The 19728-nt window shown below is 50.0% G+C and overlaps 1 protein-coding gene across 3 annotated transcripts in view; it reads left to right on the top strand.

Annotated features, from left to right (window-relative positions):
- Positions 1-19728, top strand: part of TPK1 (thiamin pyrophosphokinase 1) — a 188960-nt gene that overhangs the window by 125312 nt on the left and 43920 nt on the right. For all 3 annotated transcript variants that reach the window (XM_012733832.1, XM_012733831.1, XM_012733833.1), the window contains one exon: positions 12622-12733. In XM_012733832.1, coding sequence (XP_012589286.1) covers positions 12622-12733 — 112 coding nt within the window. The remainder of the gene's footprint in view (positions 1-12621; positions 12734-19728) is intronic.

The raw sequence follows: 19728 nt of genomic DNA, 5'->3' as shown, positions 1-19728 counted from the left end.
AGACAACTGGAAGGCCAATATGTGTGCAGTTAGTCATTGTTGAGGTTCCTCTATCAAAAGTGCTCTTTTTCCAAAAAAGGAAGACTCTGGTTCATTATCGTTACCACCTGAGCTAATAAAATACCTTCTTCCTTGATAAGGAAAGAGATTATGGGCCACTCATTTCATTCTACTTATAAACATGTCTGTACCCTACAAAAGCTGGCAGTGGCGCCTGAGTCTCTATTACAGAAGAATTGTGTGGTGCTTACAGCGAGACTTGCTTCAGGGGCTGACCTTATAAAACAGGTCCTTCTGCACTGAAGGGCGTCAGCTCATGCTTGCGTCTCACGTCACTAGAGGCCTAACCATGAAGTGGAGACAGCCCTTAGAGGGGCCCTCCAACGTGGTTTGAGATGGGCTTTGCATTAACTGGTAGATACTAGCATTTCATCGCTAAGGCCCACTTTGCTCGTCTTTAAAACCGGATCACGTCGGCTCCATCTCACAAAGTATGTTGAGGGTAACATAGGCGTCTAATGGTAATGTGCGTAGAACCACCCAAGGGACATGTTCAAATAGGCACAGCCACAGCTCACAGAACTACCTGGTCTGCACTTTTAGTATGTTTCAGAAACCTGCCTGACTGACCTCCTTACAGGTACACCCCACTACAGAGTGCTGCAACAGAGAAAGTAGGGCTGTCTAGAGTGCAGCCTCCAAGCTGTATTGTCAGAGACAGACGTATACACTGTGTGAGCTTTCATATATATAAAAAAAAAAAAGTGTAGATGTTAGGGGCAGAGAGAGTACCCTGGAACCCCCAGACCTGCCTACTCTGAGTGGGCTGTGTTCTGGACGGGTGGTGGCCCTTCGGGGAGGGCCCTGGGGCGGGCAGTTGGACAGGTGTGTCTTGTTAGTCCCAGTAGTTGAAAGTGAGTTACTCTTGAAGGTTTTATTATTTCTTAATCTGTTTTTAAAACATGGTGCTTTGTTGTGTCAAATTACTGAAAAAGTTGTTTAAGACACTGGAGTTGAAGGTACTTTGAATCATATCATAATGATACATGTCTGTTTTCCTACATGCAGAATTTGGATTGTAATGGTATTTTTCTTTTTATCCCATATATTTAAGCTCGGTAGAGTCATGTTCATTATGGGCTCTTCTGCCCATATTCTCTCTTCCTCCCCTGCCTTGTTCCATGGGTTCTTTGGACATATTTCATAGAACACTTACCACTCACCTTCTAAATGGTTATATTGTGCATTGCACATTTAGATTCTAAGAAATAACTCAAGGTGACTCTCGCGTTCCAATTGAATGTGAAAATGGAGAATTTGATGCAAATCTGTAATAAGTTCATGGGATTCAGTTATCAGGTATTGAATATTACAGTTTTAAACCATCTCCCTGGAGGAGACAGAAATGTGCATCACTTTAGACAGAAGAACAGCCTTTACTCCAGGGTTATTATTTTTCAAAGCAATACCTTAATTATAGGATTTTTTGAAAAACAGAAACGAGAATCAAGACAATTTTAAATAATTCTTGTCAGATGTGTGATATCTAAAGTGTATCATTAGCATCTTCCGGGCTTGCAAACAACAGAAAAAATACTCGAGTCAAACAGTAACACTAAGGTCATTTTTCCTGTTTCACCTTTAAACCTACAAAGGTCATTAATTCTAGATCCCTCCAGACTGTGACTTTTCACAAGTGTTATTTCTGTTTCATATACATAAGTTACTTCTGCGACGCACAATTGTGTTTCCACCTGTCACTTATAAGTCATGAGCAGGTCATTGCCATATACGCGTATTTTAAGAAGAATTGTCCTTTTGGCTGTAAATAAATGAAATCCTAACTGGATGTAGCGTCTTTAATACAAATCCATGGTGTTATATCCTGAAGTACCTTCACCACTTGTTTTTTATCACAAAGGAACAAGCATATTATCTAACTAAAGTTTACAGAGGTGACATTTCCTTTAACAGGGGATGTCTCTACCCTTGAGAAACCAAAACAAAGGAAACCCCTTCTGGGTGCGGGGAACCTGGCAGATGGCGGAGCTCCCATAAACGTGACTAGCGGCACTTGTGAGCGTTGTTCACCAGGCTTCCATTTTAGAGGGGAAGCACCTCATCATCCACTCCACTCCATGCTCTTTAAGGTTTCTGGGGTTTTTTTGCATGCTCTTTAAGGTTTCTGGTTTTTGTTTGTTTTTTTTACGATGTATTTATTTATGCATAGAAGAACTAGGGTACCGGCCAGAGATGTGCTGGGTGAGGGGATTCACCAGAGACAGAGTGGGGAGACCAGGTAGACTGACAAAGTGCACTGCTGAGGGCAGCAGCGGGAAGACCGGAGAGGTCTGCTGGGCCATGTGGGTCAGCGCCCTGGCAGGGCAGTGAACCCGCGTGGCAGTGGTTTCCGAGAGCTTCATACTGGGTGCTTTAACCCATTGCGCCACCAGGGAGAGCCTGCTTGGAAGACTTGCGCAAGGAAGGCTGACCAGGCCCTGGCCTGGCAACTGTGACCTGCGTGCGTGGAGCCCTTCCTACGGCCCCACCTTCCACCCACCCGCTTCCTCACACCCCCTGCCCCTCGCTCCGGACCGTGATCTTTGCTTCCATCTCGTCTCTGGTGACCACACTGCACGGCTGGAGCAGCGTCCCACTGGGTGAGAAGCCCCAGGGCGTGCGAGTGCCCCGCGGCACGGCGCTCCGGCTGAGGTCGGGAGCGGGAGGCCCCGTGGCTCCGCCTCACGGCACCCTGGCTTCTTACACGGCAGAAGCGGCCTGGCTGATCCGTTTATTCTACTTGAGACGCAAGTTTGGTGTAGAGAAAGGGCCGGGAATGTGTTTAATGTATTCATTAGTATCTGAGAAGTGGCAGGTTAGAATGCGCCGCTTACATTTAAAAGCCTGTATATCATGTATATGGGTCTTGCACTTGGAAAAGTCTGTTATTTATGATTACAGCCTTTAGATGCCAACTTTCCTCGTTTGAGAACGCCGATCTGGCTCCTATTGGAACACGCTTTTCTGTAAATTACTTAAAAGAATTGGCTGTGGTCATTTATTAATACTCGGAGCTAATAAGCCATCATCCTCCAGCTCTGAAGAGAGGCGTAAATAGAAATAATTTTAATGGGGGGAAACTGTCTTTTCAGACTGGTGTTGGGTGCGCTCTAAGGGAGCCAGTTCTCTCCCAAGAAGAGAGGGGGCAGGAAAAGGCACTTCCCACAGCGAATCCTGACTAGCAACATAGGCTTACCAGCTCGTATCCAACCTTTACAGAAATTAAACCATTTTTAAGTAATATTAGCACAAAATGACACTGTCCCAGCTGTGGTGTCCGGCGGCCCCTCCAGGCCGAGCGCTGTGGACCGTGGCACGCTGGAGGTGCTGGCTCATGCTAGAGCAATCCAATTACAGCTTCTGGTGACAGAGTGATCTGGGCACAGTGGCTGTTCTTTCAGGTAACAATGGGCTCTTTGCCCAGTTGTCAGTGTGTTTTCACAGGGGCCTGGAAAACCTGGAAAGTGCAGGTCCTGCTGCAGACACCGGGCTCGGACAGGACTGTGGCTGCATGGGGCAGGCAGGCCCAGGCCCTGTCAGGCATTTCGTGTAAATTGTGGCACGGAAATTGCAAGCTGTCTTCCACTCCTCTTCTGTCCGTTGGCTTACCTGACGGCACTGGAATAATTCAAGGTGAACAGCAGAGCCCCGTCCCCACAGAGCATGCCTGCTTGAGCGTGAGCTAAAGGCCCGGTGGCCCCTCTCAATAGGAAATGCAGGTGCCCCTGTGGCTGTGGCTGCAGTTGGGTGCAGAACCCTTGATTTGCAGCTGGGGAAAACCTAAGCCTCGTAGGAGGGCCCCCTCCCCCGCCGTGGGGGGGACGGACCTGGGCTAAGTCCACCCTGTACTGTGGCTCCCTGTCGGTGGCAGGGTGCTGCCTGAGCACCTCGCTACCCTTTCACCCTGCTTCCCCCGGGGTAGCTCAAACACTTGACCTCGGAAGCTCGTCTGCCAGGGCTCCAGGGAGACTGTAGGCTCAGGGGAGGCGGCAGCGACAGCTGTAACCTGTTGCACCAGCAGGGAGGACCCGGATACACACGTTGAAGTGCGACTCTGCAAGCTCCCTCCACTCGTACCAGGTGGCCGCATTTCACCCAGAGGTGACCACTGTAAATGCTGTATTTGTTTCCATTCTCCTGTATTTCTTGGGACATCAATTCATTATTTATTGGTTAATGTTCTAGAACCTAAGACCTTTAGAATGAAGTCTTCCCATGATCTACTTTTAATCTACTGCCCCAGACAATTGCTGACATCTTATAGAAAAACATTTAAAATACTTGTCTGCCCTAAAAAAAAAAAAAATCGGTCTCCCGCTATAGTTCCTTGTCTCCTCAGCAGTGGGTTTGCACGTCCATGCCCACCCACCCCGCGTGCCTCGCATTTCTGGCGTGTATTCTGGCAACTGAAGGCACACATTTTGCACATTTTAAGTGTGGAACAAAAAAGTTAAGACTGGGGCTGGTGGTGAGAAACAGTCGCGAAGTCTGTGGTCATATTTAATTAACATTTGGAGAATGGAGGCGATTAACATGCTGGTGACATTCAAGAGCTGGACCTTCATCTGTGTAACCCCAGACTGCTCTCTCACAGATGGCTTCAGAAATTAAACCCTAAAGTCATCCCCGAGGCTCTGGTGTGCTGAGGTCCTGCCTTCAGCAATGGAAGGCAGAGCTCTCCCTTGTCCAGGTCCAGAGGGAGAGGCGCTGTCCATTCTCTAGAATCTGATTGATGCCGTGAGAGTGGCTGCCACTCTCTGTGATTTCAGGGAAGCCAGGTATCAAGGAGCAATTTTCAGAGAATTGAAAGCTGGTGCAGGGTGATGAATAAACTCACAGAAGCTTTGACCTTCCTTGTCAGATGATCCGGCCATAAATATGTTGGTAATTCGGCTTTGTGGTGAGCACCTGTTCCTTTCCATCACTGGAGTTGCCAGGATACCATAAATCGGTACCAACAAAGGTAGAACAATTTTTTACTGTACAAAAAACAGGAGCGCAGAGAACAGGAGCTCGCGTCTCCAGGACAGTTTCCAGTGTGTCCCCTGCAGTGAGCAGCGGGTCCTGGGTGAGGGGTCTGCACGTCAGGTGCAAAGTGGGTGGTCAGGGGCTGGTCCTCGTTTATTTCAAAGATAGTGAATGCGTGGCCCTGGACAGGAGAAGGGAGGGTGAACGGCCAGGGTTTTCGACGCTCCCCCACGTGACACTGGTCATGCAGTGGGGCTCACCCTTTGTCCGAGCTGCTCTTCGTGACCTGTGAACACACGAGGCGAGCGCCGTCCAGACCACATCGAGTTGTTAGCAGGGAACGTCCTGTTGTGATCCTTTCTGGCCTCCGTAATTTTACTGTGCAGAAACTTCATGCCTTCGGCGAGCCTTTTTACTCACTGTCCCCTTGTGTTTCCCAAACAAAGGGTAAGGACCTAGCCCGGAATCACGGTGAAGGGCAAGTGAGCCCAGACGACCCCCCGAGAAAGGGGCAAAGGAGAGCTGGGAGTGCTTCTCTAAAAACAAAACTAAAACGCCACACCTCTGTTTCTCAGGAGAGGCCCACGCAGCCTCTGAACGGACATTGTAAGTGGGCACTCAGCCTCGTGCAGGCATGTGCCATCTGCATTGGGGGTTTGGGCTCCAGCTTGGGGAGCCGTGCAGTTGAGCTGTCCTGGCATCACCCCGTCGCTGGGTGTGTACATATGTGTTGGGGGACAGGCACCCCCATTCCTCCTACCTGGGCCTCCCAGGGCTGCTTCAGCATCCTCAGGACATGGTGGTCAGTCCCCCGCCCCCAGCAGGTTGGCTGAGAGGGGAGCAGAGCGGCACAAGTCGTCACCGCCGACGCCCCTCAGCTTCCCTGGCCAGTGTGGGGATGGCTTTCGAGAGGTGCAGGAGCAGGGCACTGGGCACATCCTGGAGACTGAGTCTGCAGGGCGCCTCCCGAGCGTGGGCCCGCAGGCGTGGACAGACGGTGGGAGTCCCGCAGGTGAGGCAGCCTGATGGCGATCAGCCTGCCTGCACTGGGTCTGTCAGGCTGCAGTGCGGCTCCCCAGACCCAGCACCTCCCGCCCGTCTGCTCCCTGGGCCTGCGAGACAGTCACCTCCTCCCTACACAGAATGGCACGCCGACCTGCACTTCACTTCAGGTTTCTCAGAAACCTTACCGGGATGTTACCTCAAGGGAACACCTGTCCCCTCTTCCAGAAAGAAATCACTCCTTTCACCTTCCGGTAGTCAGTGCGCCCCAGCCACACACAGGAGGCGCCAAGTGAAGCTTCTGCTGCAGGGGACCGCGGTCCATATGACGTGCCAGGCCTGCAGGTTCTAGTCTTTATGGTGTATTATGAGGTGCTTTTCAAGTTGCTTTTAGGAGACAAAATTATCCTAGCTTTTTTTTTTTTTAAGATTTATTTGTGCATACAGAGCTGGGGTACAGGCCAGAGGTGCAGGGGCAGTGAGAGGCTTCACCAGAGACAGAGTGGGGAGCAGAACAGGCTGACTGATGAAGCACACTGCTGAGGGGAGCAGCGGGCGGGTCAGGAGAGGTCTGCCGCGCCCTGTGGGTCACCTCCAGGGCAGGCGGGGATCAAACTCATGCGGAAGTGGCTTTAGCTTCTCAGTGCTGTGCTTTAGCCCGCTGCGCCGCCAGGGAGGGCCCCTATCCTAGCGTTTTTGACACCTAAGATGAGAGGCAGGTAAAATGACTGAAAGTTAAATCGGTGCGTTGTTTTTTGCCCATTTTAATCCTTTTGCATGGTAAAAATAATAGCGAATGTTCGTAGCGCATCTACTCTGGCAAGTGCTGTTCTCTGGACTTCACGTATCTGGTCATTTACTCCCCACAGCAAAACTTTCAATCTGGTTTTGTGGAGGAGGAAGCTCAGGTCCGGGAGGAGAGGAACCCAGATCCGCCGAGTCCGTCCGCGGCACCCAGCCCCTGCCTTCAGCGCGCACCGAGCCGAGTCCCGCAGGCAGAGGGGGCTCGCCACAAAGCCGGCGTTTCTCACACTCGCGCCGGGCCCAGGGTTAGAGTCCGGCCGGACGTCAGGGTCAGGAAGCCAGAAACGTTTCCCTCAGTGGTGTGGGGGCGGCGTAGGGTGGGCGCGGAGGGAGGCAGGCGTGGCTCCTGGCATGGATCACCAAGGGATGCTCTGGCGGCCGGGTGGGGTACTTCAGACAGGGCGATGGGACTTGGGTAGGGCGGGGGTGAAGGCAATAGTAAGGGATGACCGGACGCTGGTAGATTCAGAAGGTGGCGTATATTCTGACTCTGTAAAAGGATGTAAAAGATAAGATTTGGAAGCATCCAGGCAAGGCTTTAGTAGACTGATGCTTGAGGGAGGCAGCAGCGGAAGAGAAGTTTCCAGGCTGACTCAACAAGGGTGGCTGGAAAAGGGGTTTTCAAGGGCCTGTTCCTCAGGACAGACAGGGGCAGCAAGGTTATGGCTCGTGCCAGGCTGGGCCACTGGGCCTGTGCAGATGGGTTACGCTCTTCCACTCTTCCACAGACCTGGTGAGTCCCATCAGCACCTTAAATCTCCATCCGGGGTGCATGCTTTAGCATGCTGATGAGATCCAGCCCCACCCCGTCCCACAATTGTGGCTTTCAGCAGCCATGCTCGCCCTCCCGGGCCTCTGCCCCTTCTAGGGAATCCCAGGCCCTTCACTGTTGCAACAGCAGCGTGTGTCACCATCTTTCAGAAAGATGGTGTGCCAGGAAGGCTGGAATGAGGTATCGTCTGTCAGGACGTTCCATTCGTAAGTCTGGTGGGGAGGCATCAGGCAGGTTGTTGAAATGAGGTGTGAAGCTGCCCCTGCCAGCTGTGTCTTGGCCCATCTGTGCAAGGCAGGCCCTGGGCAACTCCCTCCCGCCAGCTCGTAATTGGCTCACCTAGACTCTTGGGTGGGCACCTGCCCAGGGGGAGTGTCGTGCCCCTAGCTGCCAGGACAGGCTCTGGGCTCTCGGGCGGCCCTGAATTGGAATCAGCCGGATGGAAAATGAATGGGAATGAGTGAGTATGAGTAGTTATTTCATATTAAAATAAATTTGAGTCTTTATTCAAAGTTTGGTGATCCTTTTGTGACCAGAAAGTGCCCTGGAAACTAAACTCTTATTCATTAGCCTAAGGTCAACTCGGTTTCGTTACATCCTTTTGCAAAATGTCTCGATTTCTTAGAGCCTTTTGACAGTGTTAAGTGAAGAATGACTGGCTGGTAACTAACCCTTGGGCTCAGCAATTTGAAGGTCATTGGTTATCTCGACATAAGTCAACTTGAAAAAGAGGTGAGCACAAAAGCCTCACTAGAATGAATCTATAAGAATTAGAGAGAGGTATGGAGACAGTAGGCTTAGATAACTCCATCCGCGATCTTGACGGGGGGATGAACAAAGAAATGAGTGCACCTCCCTGTGCGTAGTTTCTAGCAACAGGCAGTGAACTGAACGGGGACACAGCACAGGAAAAGTGGAAGGTGGCAACACCGTACACGGTTTGATAGACTCAAGATAACCGATGAGTTAGGATGTCTCTCCTTGAGGCACCCCCCTTCCGAGGAGAGTGAGATTTAACCGGTGTGCTGCGGAGCCTGCCGGGTATTGGGGACCCGGCGTGCAGGCCGGGGCGGCTTCGGAGAGGGTGAAGGGGGAGTGTCAAGTGAGTCTGGAACTTGTGCTAGTTGGCTGTGAACTATAAGCAACTGATGTGCAGCTTACGGGATCTGAGGGTAACACGGAGCGTGGCTTATTGTTCCTGACTAAAGAGAGTCAGAGCCTTTAACAAGGCCTTTTGTGTATGCCAGTTTTCTCAATCTTAGCCAGGTCATTAATTCTGCTATAACCATTCTTTGTGATCGTCTGAAAAATGTGTGTGTATCTATCTGAACTCAGGAATACATTTCCCACAAACTCTTATCAGCACCTCCCTGTGCGTAGTTTCTAGCAACAGGCAGTGAACTGAACGGGGACACAGCACAGGAAAAGTGGAAGGTGGCAACAGAACTCTCTTTGACCTCAGAGTTTCTTTGGCTCCGACCTCCACAGCGATTCACGGGGGTAGGTTCAAGTCGGGGTGGCTCTCGGGCCTCTGGTCTCCAGCCGCGGCCTAAATCCCAGGGGAGCTCCTTGGCACCAGCCTGTGTCCAGGCTGGAATGTGTCATGAGTTGAGAAGTCTGAGGAATGACCCAAATCCCTTTTGTTGTTCATAGTTTTTAAAGATGTCACAGAGACTTAAGGACTTAAGGGGAAAAAGTATTGTTCCCCTTTTACCATATAAAGCTAAATTTACATATTTAAAAACACAAAGGTCATCCACACTATGATTAAGCACCGTTCTGAGACAAGAGAAAAAAGTGAATTGATTATAGACCCAGACGTACCTGTGCCTTCTCCAACCGGTTTATTCTGGGATGAAAATTCCAGCTATGCTGAATCCATAATAACGAGGGAGGTGATGAATATATAGCAAGACCAGAAAGGAAAACTCACTGCTGTGTCCTTTAAATCAGTGAATTTCAGAACAGTCATCCTCTCCCCGGGATAATAAAACTTAGCAGGTGTATGTGCTGTTTCCTTTGCATTATGTGATAGAACATGAGGAATCTTCTCCTGGGGAATTAATATCCACAAGTTGAAAAATCATCCTATTTCCTTCCTTATTCTCTATGCGGAGCCCGGTACATACTAACACAGTCAGCTGGCTGCTGCTAAGCCCGTTAGCAGGCCTCAGACGGGGAGAGCCTTGAGTGGATGAGCTCCATCCACTCACTAGAAGACGGTGCTGAGGAGGAAGGGAGCCCCAGCCTCAGCCTCAGCGGGGCTCACTCTCGGCCCTGTCAGCAGACACTCGGGTGGACTCTTGCGCCAGGTGTGCGTTCCTGCCCTCCTCCAGCACCTGGCGCCCTCCCCAACCCGTGCCTTCAGATGGGCCCCTGAGGGTCCAGCCACAACTACCCCCATGGAAAGCCGCCATCACTCCCTGCTCAAGCCAGAGCGCTCCTAAGGCATCGCTTTCTCCGCACCCTCAGCAGCAATCCACCCACCATGAGCAGGGCTTTGTTACCTCTTTCAGGATTTGCTCAAGGGTGTTGGGGGTGGCACCAGTGGGTGACAATTTGTATTATATTTGCCGTCTCTATCTTCACAAACAATTCTTCCTATAATGGGGGCAGCAGGAATTAATAAAATGCAAAGTCATGTGGCAGGCAGTTCAATGGAAATCAACCTGGGGAAAATTGTGTGCAAGATAGTAAAGGCAGCTCAAGACTTCAATTAGAAAAAAAAGTTTTTTAGGAGGAAAAGGCAGCATAGGGGGCGATGACCACTAGGAAGCACTGCCTGCTCTCTGCACAGGCCTTGTCCTCTCCAGATGTGGCAAACCTGCCCCGCTCCCCGCTGCCAGCCCTCCGAAAGGGGGGGAAACATAAAAGGCCGCTGAGAGCAATTTTCTTAAACTAGCAAGACTGTATGTGTGGGCAAGTTTTAGGTTCATAGAGAACTGGGCAGATTAAGCAGAGTCCCCATGGACCCCCCTCCTGCCTCAGTTTCCCCCGCTGTCTTGAATCACTGGTGCGTTTGTCACAGGTGAGGAAGCCATGTGGGCACGCGGCGAGGAAGGGGAGCCCACAGGCTGCCTCAGGGCGCATTCGCTGCTGACCGGAGCACCGTGTCCCGGATCCCCGTCCTCCAGCCCAGCTCCCTGGCAGGAGATGCCCCGACCCTACCCCCGCGGCCTTGCTCCACACAGTTGACGCCGCTCATCTGTCATCCTCCACAGGCCTCACTGCAGGGAGCCCCAGCTTCCACGAGGCCCCTCCTCCCCCGCCTGCTCAGCTGTCTCATGTTTCCTGCCTCCCTGCTGTCTGGCTCCGTGTTCTTCTCATGGGTTCCGCGGGTGGAGCGTGTGAGCGCCGCATCTCCGCACCCGGCCGCTGCTGGTGAGGAGCACGCAGGGAGGACGAGCACTGCCCCGGGTCCCATCCCGCTGCGTGGGCAGGCGCGCGGAATCCCAGTCGCTCAGGCCAGGAGCAAACCCGGGACCCTCTTTTAAATATATACAAGTTAGGCATGATTTTTTGAGTCTGCAACATAAAATAAAGAGAAAATGAGAGTCGCTACTCTTTCCTCCAACTCCTTACCTGAACCTTCTGACAGTCACAGTACTTTCACACTCGCATCTGTGCAGATGTCTGTGATGATGATTTCTGAGCTTTTGCTCTAAATCGGTACTATAAGAAAAATACCCAAAATTACTATTCAAAAACAAGGCCAGTTACCATTTTTCACTCTTGAGCTTTTCCACCGCTGTATTCCAGTTATTCCCGTTCTTGACTTACTGTTTAGAATGATTGCATTTCCCCGGTGCTTTCAGAAGAGTGAGGGAGGCCTCGCATCGCTGTCTCAGTGTACGTGTTGTTTCTATTTGCTGTCGTCCCGGGTCCAGCATGCGCATGGGCTCATGGCAGGTCTCGCCTCTGGTCCAGCAAGAACTCTCAAGGGTCGACACGCTGCTGCCCTGCAGCCCCAGGTCAGGCCCAGGCCGCGCTCTCAGCAACCGCGTCTGCTTGCACGTGTCCAGGCAGCTCTTACACACACCCAGATGCAGCATAAATCAAAATGTCGTTTTATTTTGTTATTAGAAACAGTGTCTTTTAAAACAATGGAGATAATCAAAAGTAATGCCATCATAAGGAATAGAGGCTTGCATTTAGATTTCAAGATAGTGAAGTTTGTGGGAGAACAAGTTTCTGGTTAAAAGATCTAGAAAAGTACCTTCCCACTTTGCATCATTATAGTTGCACGGATGGGGTCTGTGGTTCCGCTGGGTCTGTTTCCCTTCCTGCCCATGCTGTCTTTGCACCCCGAGTCCATCTCTGCTATTGTTGGCAGGGGTAGGGGGGTGCCGCACCCCCTTCCAGGGGAGGATGCTGAAACGTACTTTATATTTCCTTAAAAGGTCTTTTTTGGGTCTGAATAAGTTTAAACCCCTTTGATTGAATACATGCTATCTGGTTGAGTATTAAAATAGAAATCTATGTGTGCAATGCATATGTAGTGAAGAGCTGAAGGTACATCTGTCAGATGTCAAGGGACTGCAGGACATCTGGAGAATTACTTCCCCAATCAAAGGGAGCCTTTGATTTAAGACCAGGAGAACCTGCTTGTTTGCGGCTCCTTGCATGGAGCACAGTACGTTCTCAGGAGCTGAGAGCATCAGTGCAGAAGGCGGCTTTGGAACGAAAGTGAAGGACTGTAATAGGGGAGCTAGATTCCTTAGTTGACAATATGTCCTCTATTAAACATAAAGTAAACGAAGGCTCTACTTTGCTCAAATGTAAAAGCAGCAATTGACAACCGCTGCCTCGCAGGAGTGCAGTGAGGATGCAGCCGAGCGGAAGTCCCTGGGAGCGTCCTGCACGCACCGTGTCTCCTCGTTGGCCGGTGGAGTGTGCACCGTGTCTCCTCGTTGGCCGGTGGAGTGTGACCCCTGCAGGGCACGCGATGGTGGCGACGGGCCTCCGTGCTCACGCCTGCCCTCCCCTCCTGACCCGCTGCTCTTTCTCCACTTCAGGGCGAGCACACGTTGCGCGTGGACACCGGCCTGGAGGGGGACTGGTGTGGCCTTGTTCCCGTCGGACAGCCTTGTCGCCAGGTGACCACGACGGGCCTCAAGTGGAACCTGAGTAAGTGAGACCCTCGTGTGGAGGGCCGTCTCCCTTTCACTTTGTAAGACAACGCCTTTGCTGCTTGCCACGAGTGACACGCTGGGCCTGTGTGGCCCTGCGCTGACCTTCCCGGGAGCTTCAGGCTGTGCTCCAAAGCAGCTGCTCCGCTCGGCACGCCCACGAGCCAGGTGAGGGGGTTCCGATGCTCCACATGCTCTCCCGCACTCGTCATTACCTTCGAGTTGTGTTATCAGTCACCAGCTGGCTGTGGAGCAGCCTGTCGTTACTCTGGCCGTTTGCGTTTTCCTGACCATTAACGATATTGTGTGTCTGTTCAGTTGCTTACGGGCCTTGTGTACCTTGTCTTTGGAAAGATGTATTCAGATCTTTGGTCCATATTTTAATTCTCCTTTTATGTTGAATTGTGAAATTCCTTTATCCTAGATACAAGTTCTTTTCTCAGCGAAGGGGCTTGCAGATATTTTCAGTTTTGGGCCTGGCTTTCCATTTTCTGAAATGTAGTTAACCAAGTATATTAATTATGATGAAGTCCAGTTTCCTTCGTGGATCCTACTGTCGGTGACACAGTACGAGCTCCCTGGCCAGCCGTCTTCGTGATTTGGGGGTACCTAAGACCTATTTTACTTTTTCCAAAGAGGTAGCTGTCCTGACTTGAGTAGCAAGTTATTTTCATCGTCAAACCTCTGAGACTTTTTAAGATTGACTGCTTTTATTAAATTTTAAAATGTTTTCCAGTGCTTATTAGCTGTTTAGGTCTGAGTTATGCTAAAATATCTGGTTTCAAAAGAACAGAAAATAAGGTGGACCCGTTTGGAAAATAAGTCCCCAGATTCTGAAAGAAGCTGTGAGGTCTGCGGCGGGAATCGGCTCTGGCCCTTGATCAGCGGCCGATCTCCAGAGAGATCTCGGTAGTCAGAGACCTTGGACTCTAGGGGATCACCTCCCGTTGACCTGCACCTGTCAGGCTGTGAAAGGCAAAATAAAGAGCCACGTCACCCTTTCATATACATGTACAAGTTTGCAGTTCCCATAAAACATGGTTCAAGAAATAAATAATTTGAACTTAAAAAGATATTTTAAAAGGTCTTTTTAGGAGTCACCACCGAAACGTTAAGGAAAAGCCCAGCTATTTTGAAGCAAGTATCTGAGAGCTCGTCAGAATGTGAAAGGACCTTGAGAACAGCTGCTTCCGAGGCCCGCAAATAGGTGACAGGCGTTGAAGCTGCTTAGCTGGCACTGGCACCAGCTCCCGGGAGGAGCTGGTAGGGAAGTGCTCGGCCTGAGACAGGTGTCCACTGGCGGAGCCCTGTCCTTCCTGCGGGCCGCCTGCAGGCTGTGCTGGGCCCTGCCTCCAGGGCGGTGGCTCCATTGCCGGCTGACCCCCGGCAGGGGGAGCCCTGGGGGAGCAGCAGGGCACCCCCCGCCCAGGAGTGGGGTCCTGTGCGCCGGGCGGGGGGAGGCAGTGCCCAGTCGGTCCCTGGAGCCTTCTGGGCTCTCACAGTCTGCAGGGGCGGCCTCGGCGCCAGGAGGTAATCTCCCTCTTCCTTCCGTGGCCCGACGCGTGGACACTAAGGGCTGTTTGTAGACATGCGGCTTGTCCGACTTCTGTGACCATTAGCTTCTTCTGTGCCATTTATGAAAATAAGTAAATAGCAACTTCACAACACGCGCACAGTGCTGGAGACACACAGGCTTCCTCCTGGCCTCAGCTGAAAGTGCTCGTTCACCCTTCCAGTGGGAGGTGGAAGTGCCCATGTGGTGGCCCTGCGACCTAAGGGGAGGGGGAGGTTTCTGTGCTGGAGGGCACCCCGCTGGGCACTCTGGAGTCCGCCCTGAGGGCTCCGGACGGGGCTGGGTTCAGAGGCTGTGAGCTTTGTCGGTACCGCGCGTGTTTTGTGAACATGAGCTTTTACTTCTGCGGGGCAGGCTCAGCGTGAGACGCTGGATCTTTCAGTAACGTGTGTGTAGTGCTGTGAGGAATTCCAGAAGGAACGGACTCTAGGGGCTGTGGCCCTTTGTGTCCCCAGCGCCTGGCCGTTCGAGCCAGAGTGGCAGGCGTCCTCCCTGCGGTGAGGTGCCCCAGCCGGCGCCTTCGTTTGCCTTTCCTGGCCTCGTGACCTGGAGCCTCCCTCAGAGCTTGCTTGGCGCGAAGGTCGCCTCTGGTGGGTGTTGTTACGGGCTCAGCCGCCAGTTGTTCCCCCGGCTCTCAGTCTCCTTGTGCTGTGGGCTGGGCCTTCTTGGGGGTCGCTTGCAAACCCCAGTCCGAGGTTTCTTTTCTTTCTCTTCACATGGCCTTTCACAGGTGACACACTTTCTTTCAAAAATTATAGACGCTAAAATAAACGTCAGTGAACTTGATATGGATAAGTGATCTTTCCAGAAGCTTTTGACTTTTCAATAAGGATGGGAGAATAGTCTGTCTTAATGTTCACATTTATGTGCATTCCCATTTTATATTAAACTAGATTTTTGGCTAGGAACCCAGTGTAGTGTGTGCAGGTGTTGATTTTATAATGCTGAACACCTGAAAGCCAAATAATATTATAAACTGAAGTCACTTCAGTTAAAAAAAGAAATAAATAACTGGCATTATGCTGAGATTCTAAGATTATTCTAATTCAGTGAGGTCAGGAAGGTGGAACAAAATCGAAGTGCTTTAAATCTTGCAGAGGGTCTGTGACAGGTGGAATTATCCCCACCATCCAGGTACGAAGCAGTAACTGAGTGCTGTAACTGGTGTAAGTGTCCAGGTTCACATCACAGGGGATCTCACTCTGAAAATGTGACTTCAGTTCCGCAGTGTTCTTTTCCCTGTCGCCACTTAATGAACGAAAGACTCCTGGATAAAATAGGCTGTGTGTGTGTGTGTGTGTGTGTGTGTGTTTAGCACTAAAATGAATTCAGGATAACCAGAAGAAAAGTGTAGGCAGGGAAGGAAAAGGAGAGGATGTAGGGAATGCACAGAAGTGAGGAAGACAACGTGAAGTCCTGACGGACAGACTTCTAATTTCTCTCCACTTTTTCCTGAGAAAAACACGAAACGCAGTTGCCTCCGTTGTCCACAGCTCTATTTATAACACGCAAATCCAGTTTGAAAGTCTGCACTCATTGTCCCTTCTTTTGTGGTTTTTCAAAGAAGGCTATGAATAAGCGACAAAAAGAAATGATTTCATAGCCGTGACTGAAAGACACTCAAGTCTCTTCACCGAGAGAGTTCTGAGAGAAAACACAGCTTGAAAAGGTTTTTCATCTCTGTGGAAAATAATTTGTATAAATGAATATAGGTTCGGAGGTTTCCTGCGGGAGTTCTCAGGTGTTGAGTGCCGGAGCAGGAAGGAAGGCAGCACTCCGGCATCTGTAAGAGGACATTGGCAGCGTGCACGTTGGGGAAGGCTCCTCGCTGCGTCAGGACTCGGGAAGCGATTCCGGCTGGCCGCCTGGTTCCACGGGAGCCCTGCCTGCTTGCGTCAGGACCTGTTGTGAGGTCTTGTGCCTAATGTGTGAAAAATGTCATCATGGTAGATGTCCTTTATTTTAACTGATGCTTCCCTAGTCCAGTTCTCTAGAAGGAAGCACACTGAAGCTGTGACATCAGTATTTCTTATCTGAGTCAAAGAGAGTATCCACAATTGAATTAAAGATATACTCTTGACATTTGTACATGAAAACATGCTTTGGAGATCAAAAAGGATAATAAAGAACTTTATTTTATTTTATTTTGCCTCAGTCTTCCCCAAGGGCGATGTTGGCAGAAGTTTTCCACCCTCAGACCATGTCCTCAGTGTCTGGGTTGGTGAAATGACAGGCAGTAGTTTCACTTTTGTGATCTGAATGCTCCTCTCCTCCATCCACCACCCCCCCGTCTTCCCCCCCCCAATTGTCTCAGATAAAAACCCCTCTTAGAATAGTGTATATTCAGCGTCCAGAGACTTCAAATAGTATTAAAAACAGCAACAGTAGACACCCATGTCTCAGCTCAGCCTGGGAGAGAGGGAGGCTTCCACCTGGGACGTCAGCTCCTCACAGACGCCCTCTATCATGCTTCAGGAATCTTGTCCCGTCCTGGTTTGTTGTGTTTTTTATCATAAAGGTTACTGAATTTTCCTCTATTTCTGTCTATTGACATGATCGTGTGCTTTTAGTTTTTGTTATTTTAAACCCTATGGATGTTACCTGAATTAAACTTTAAATGTTAGCCCAGACCCGCCTCCCTGGAACGGACAGCACTGGGCTCCGGCGTGCAGATCTGCTTACGTATTGCTGGGTTCGGTTTCTTTCTGCTTGCTGGGGGAGCTGGCACCCCTTTCCCCCAGATACAGTGCTCAGCAGGTTTATTTCTTGCATTGTCTCTGACCAGTTTTAGTGTAGGGCAATACTGACATCTAGTTGTAAGCCTGGTGTGAAGAACCTGAAGTCTGTCGTGGCAGCCAGCACAAACGAGTCTCACGGCAGGCAGGCCACGGCAGGCAGGCCACAGCAGGCAGGCCACGGCAGGAGGCCACGGCAGGCAGGCGTGGCACAGAGGGAACCCTGCTTGGGGAGATGCTGCCGTATGTCCTGATCCAGAGACTGGTTGTGCCTGGCCCCTCACCCTCTGAGTGCGTGCTGGCAGAGTGGGGGGAGGAAGAGAGCGAGGCCTGTAGGGGCAGCTTGTGCGATCAGTGATTAAATTAACAAATGACAGCGACTAGCTGCTGCTTCCTAGGAGGCAGAATGGGTCACATGTAAGGAAGCACAGCCCCTGGGAAGAAGCTTCACGCATATGGAAACCTGAACCAGTCTGTGTGCGCCTTAAGGCCCTAGCCTCCGGCCAGGCGGGGGGAGCCCCCTCGCCCACCTGCGGGGTGAGCGGGGCTTGCCCTCCCTGTTTCTGTGAAACTTCGATGTGTTTTCATAGGCCATTTTTGCTTATAAATGAAAAATAACCAATTTCAATTTCAATTTTGATTTTCCTCTAATAATAACTTTTAGGTAAGACTCTCTCAAACCTCAGCACTGAAAAGGTTTTCTCAGAAATTTAAGTGAATTTACATGCATATGCAAGAATGAATGAGTCATTTATTTTTTACAACATATTTACTTACAGTATTATATTTATTATGTTCCAACATCTAGGGTGATTATTACTGAGAAGGTTTTTCAGTTTTTCAAGGAAACCTTGTTTCTATTGTAGATTATTGAATTTTTGAAGTATTTAGTAAAAATTTGAAAGTGTAACTATGTACTGAGTTGATTAGGCTTCATTCAGTGATTTTTTTTATTTTTAATTTTGGACTACACTGTGGAAACGGAACATTATTATTAATGGACTATATAGAAAGAGGGGATGTTAACCCTCAATATAACATCTTGATTTTTTTAATTCTCCATGATGTTTCAACAGAAAACAATTTCTGTAGTAAGTGGGCCAAGACTGTATGAATGAATCATGTTTCCTCATTGTACATTCTAGAGCAATTATAGCATCATGTGCCAAAATTTGTAGTATTACGATGTTACTGGTTGTTTCCAGCAATTATCAGATAAAATGACTAAGACCGTAAAATAACTCCACAGACTCCACAGCTTCCTAGTGGCCGAGCGGGCCTGGAACTCAGAGGCCGGGAGACTTTGAGATTCACAGACTTAAATATATGGCGAGATTGAGAGGCTTAGAACATGTGACGCTTAATAGCTTAAATTTCGAAATTTATCATGGTGGAAGTTTCCAGGTGTATCAGTTTCATTATCAACATAACACACTGCCACAAACGAGTGGCCTAACACAGGACACCCATAATCCGATAGTTGGAAACATTCCCAGGTCTAAAATCGGGGTACTCTGCTGTGCGCCTCCCCCCGGAAGGCTCCAGTCCTTTCCTACCATTTCTGCCCCCTGCCGCTGCTCCATTTCTGGGCCCTGTGATCCCTCCCTCTGTCTTTGAGACAGCCTCTCACCGCTCCCTGTCCTGGCTCTCATCTCTGTCCCTGACTAGAACATTTCTGCCTCTTCCTTTTAAGGAGCTTGTGACTCTGCTGGGGCAACCCCATCTCAGTTTCTGTTTTTACTTTAAAAAAAAATTATTTATGTTTACAGGGGTACAGGCCAGAGGGGTGGTGGGTAAGAAGATACACCAAAGTGGGGAGCAGAACAGGCAGATGTACTGAAATACACTGCTGAGGGGAGCAGCGGGTGGGTCAGGAGAGGGCTGCCGCACCATTTGGGTCAGCTCCAGGCAGGGACTATAACTCGTGCTGCTGTGGCTTCAGAGAGCTTCATAATGCGGTGCTTTAACCCATTGCGCCACCAGGGAGCGCCCCACCATCTCACAGATTTTAATGTAACCACACTTTAATATGATCCCTCCCACCATGAAAGTCACTTGTGCACAGATTCCAGGAATTACAAGGTGGACATTGGGGGGAGTGGGGGCCGTGCACGGGGTCATTATTCAGCTTACTATGGTCTGCAATTGACGAATGAAACGATTTTCTGAAGAGAAACTTACGGAATACAATTATTATATAATTGGATCTTTACATTTATTTAGAAAATTGACATGAGTAGACTTATTTTGTTGAGAAACCGAATTTCAGTGTTGTCATTCACCTTGGCCGCAGATAACTGCCGTGAGAACTGAAGACAAACACGTTGTGTGAACATGATTTATTTGGGAAGTGAAAGCTGCAGATCTGAGTCATCCTGTTCTCTGTCCTCCAGGGGTCTAGTCGGGAACAGTGACGGCGGGAGGGAGGGTGCGTACTGGAGCTGAGCATCGCCATCGCCCCTGCGCCCAAAGCTGCCTCCGTTGAACTTGCTGCCCAGCACAGGCCTTGTCTTCTTTGGCTTTGAGACTACACACAAGAGAGATCGGTACTTTCTGATGTCTGGTTAAGGTCAAAAAACAAAAGGCAGAGCATTTGACTCAAACTTACATTGCTTTTCCCCACATGTAACGCAGAATCTCAGGATTCTAAAAGTCCCTGCAAAGCAGGCAAATGTAGCCACTTTC

The sequence above is a fragment of the Condylura cristata genome, unplaced genomic scaffold (genome assembly GCF_000260355.1).
Source record: "Condylura cristata isolate star-nosed mole 26May11 unplaced genomic scaffold, ConCri1.0 scaffold00042, whole genome shotgun sequence".
Taxonomy (NCBI): Eukaryota; Metazoa; Chordata; class Mammalia; order Eulipotyphla; family Talpidae; genus Condylura; species Condylura cristata.
Note: the sequence above shows the minus strand (reverse complement) of the source record. Positions and strands in the feature narration are given on the sequence as shown.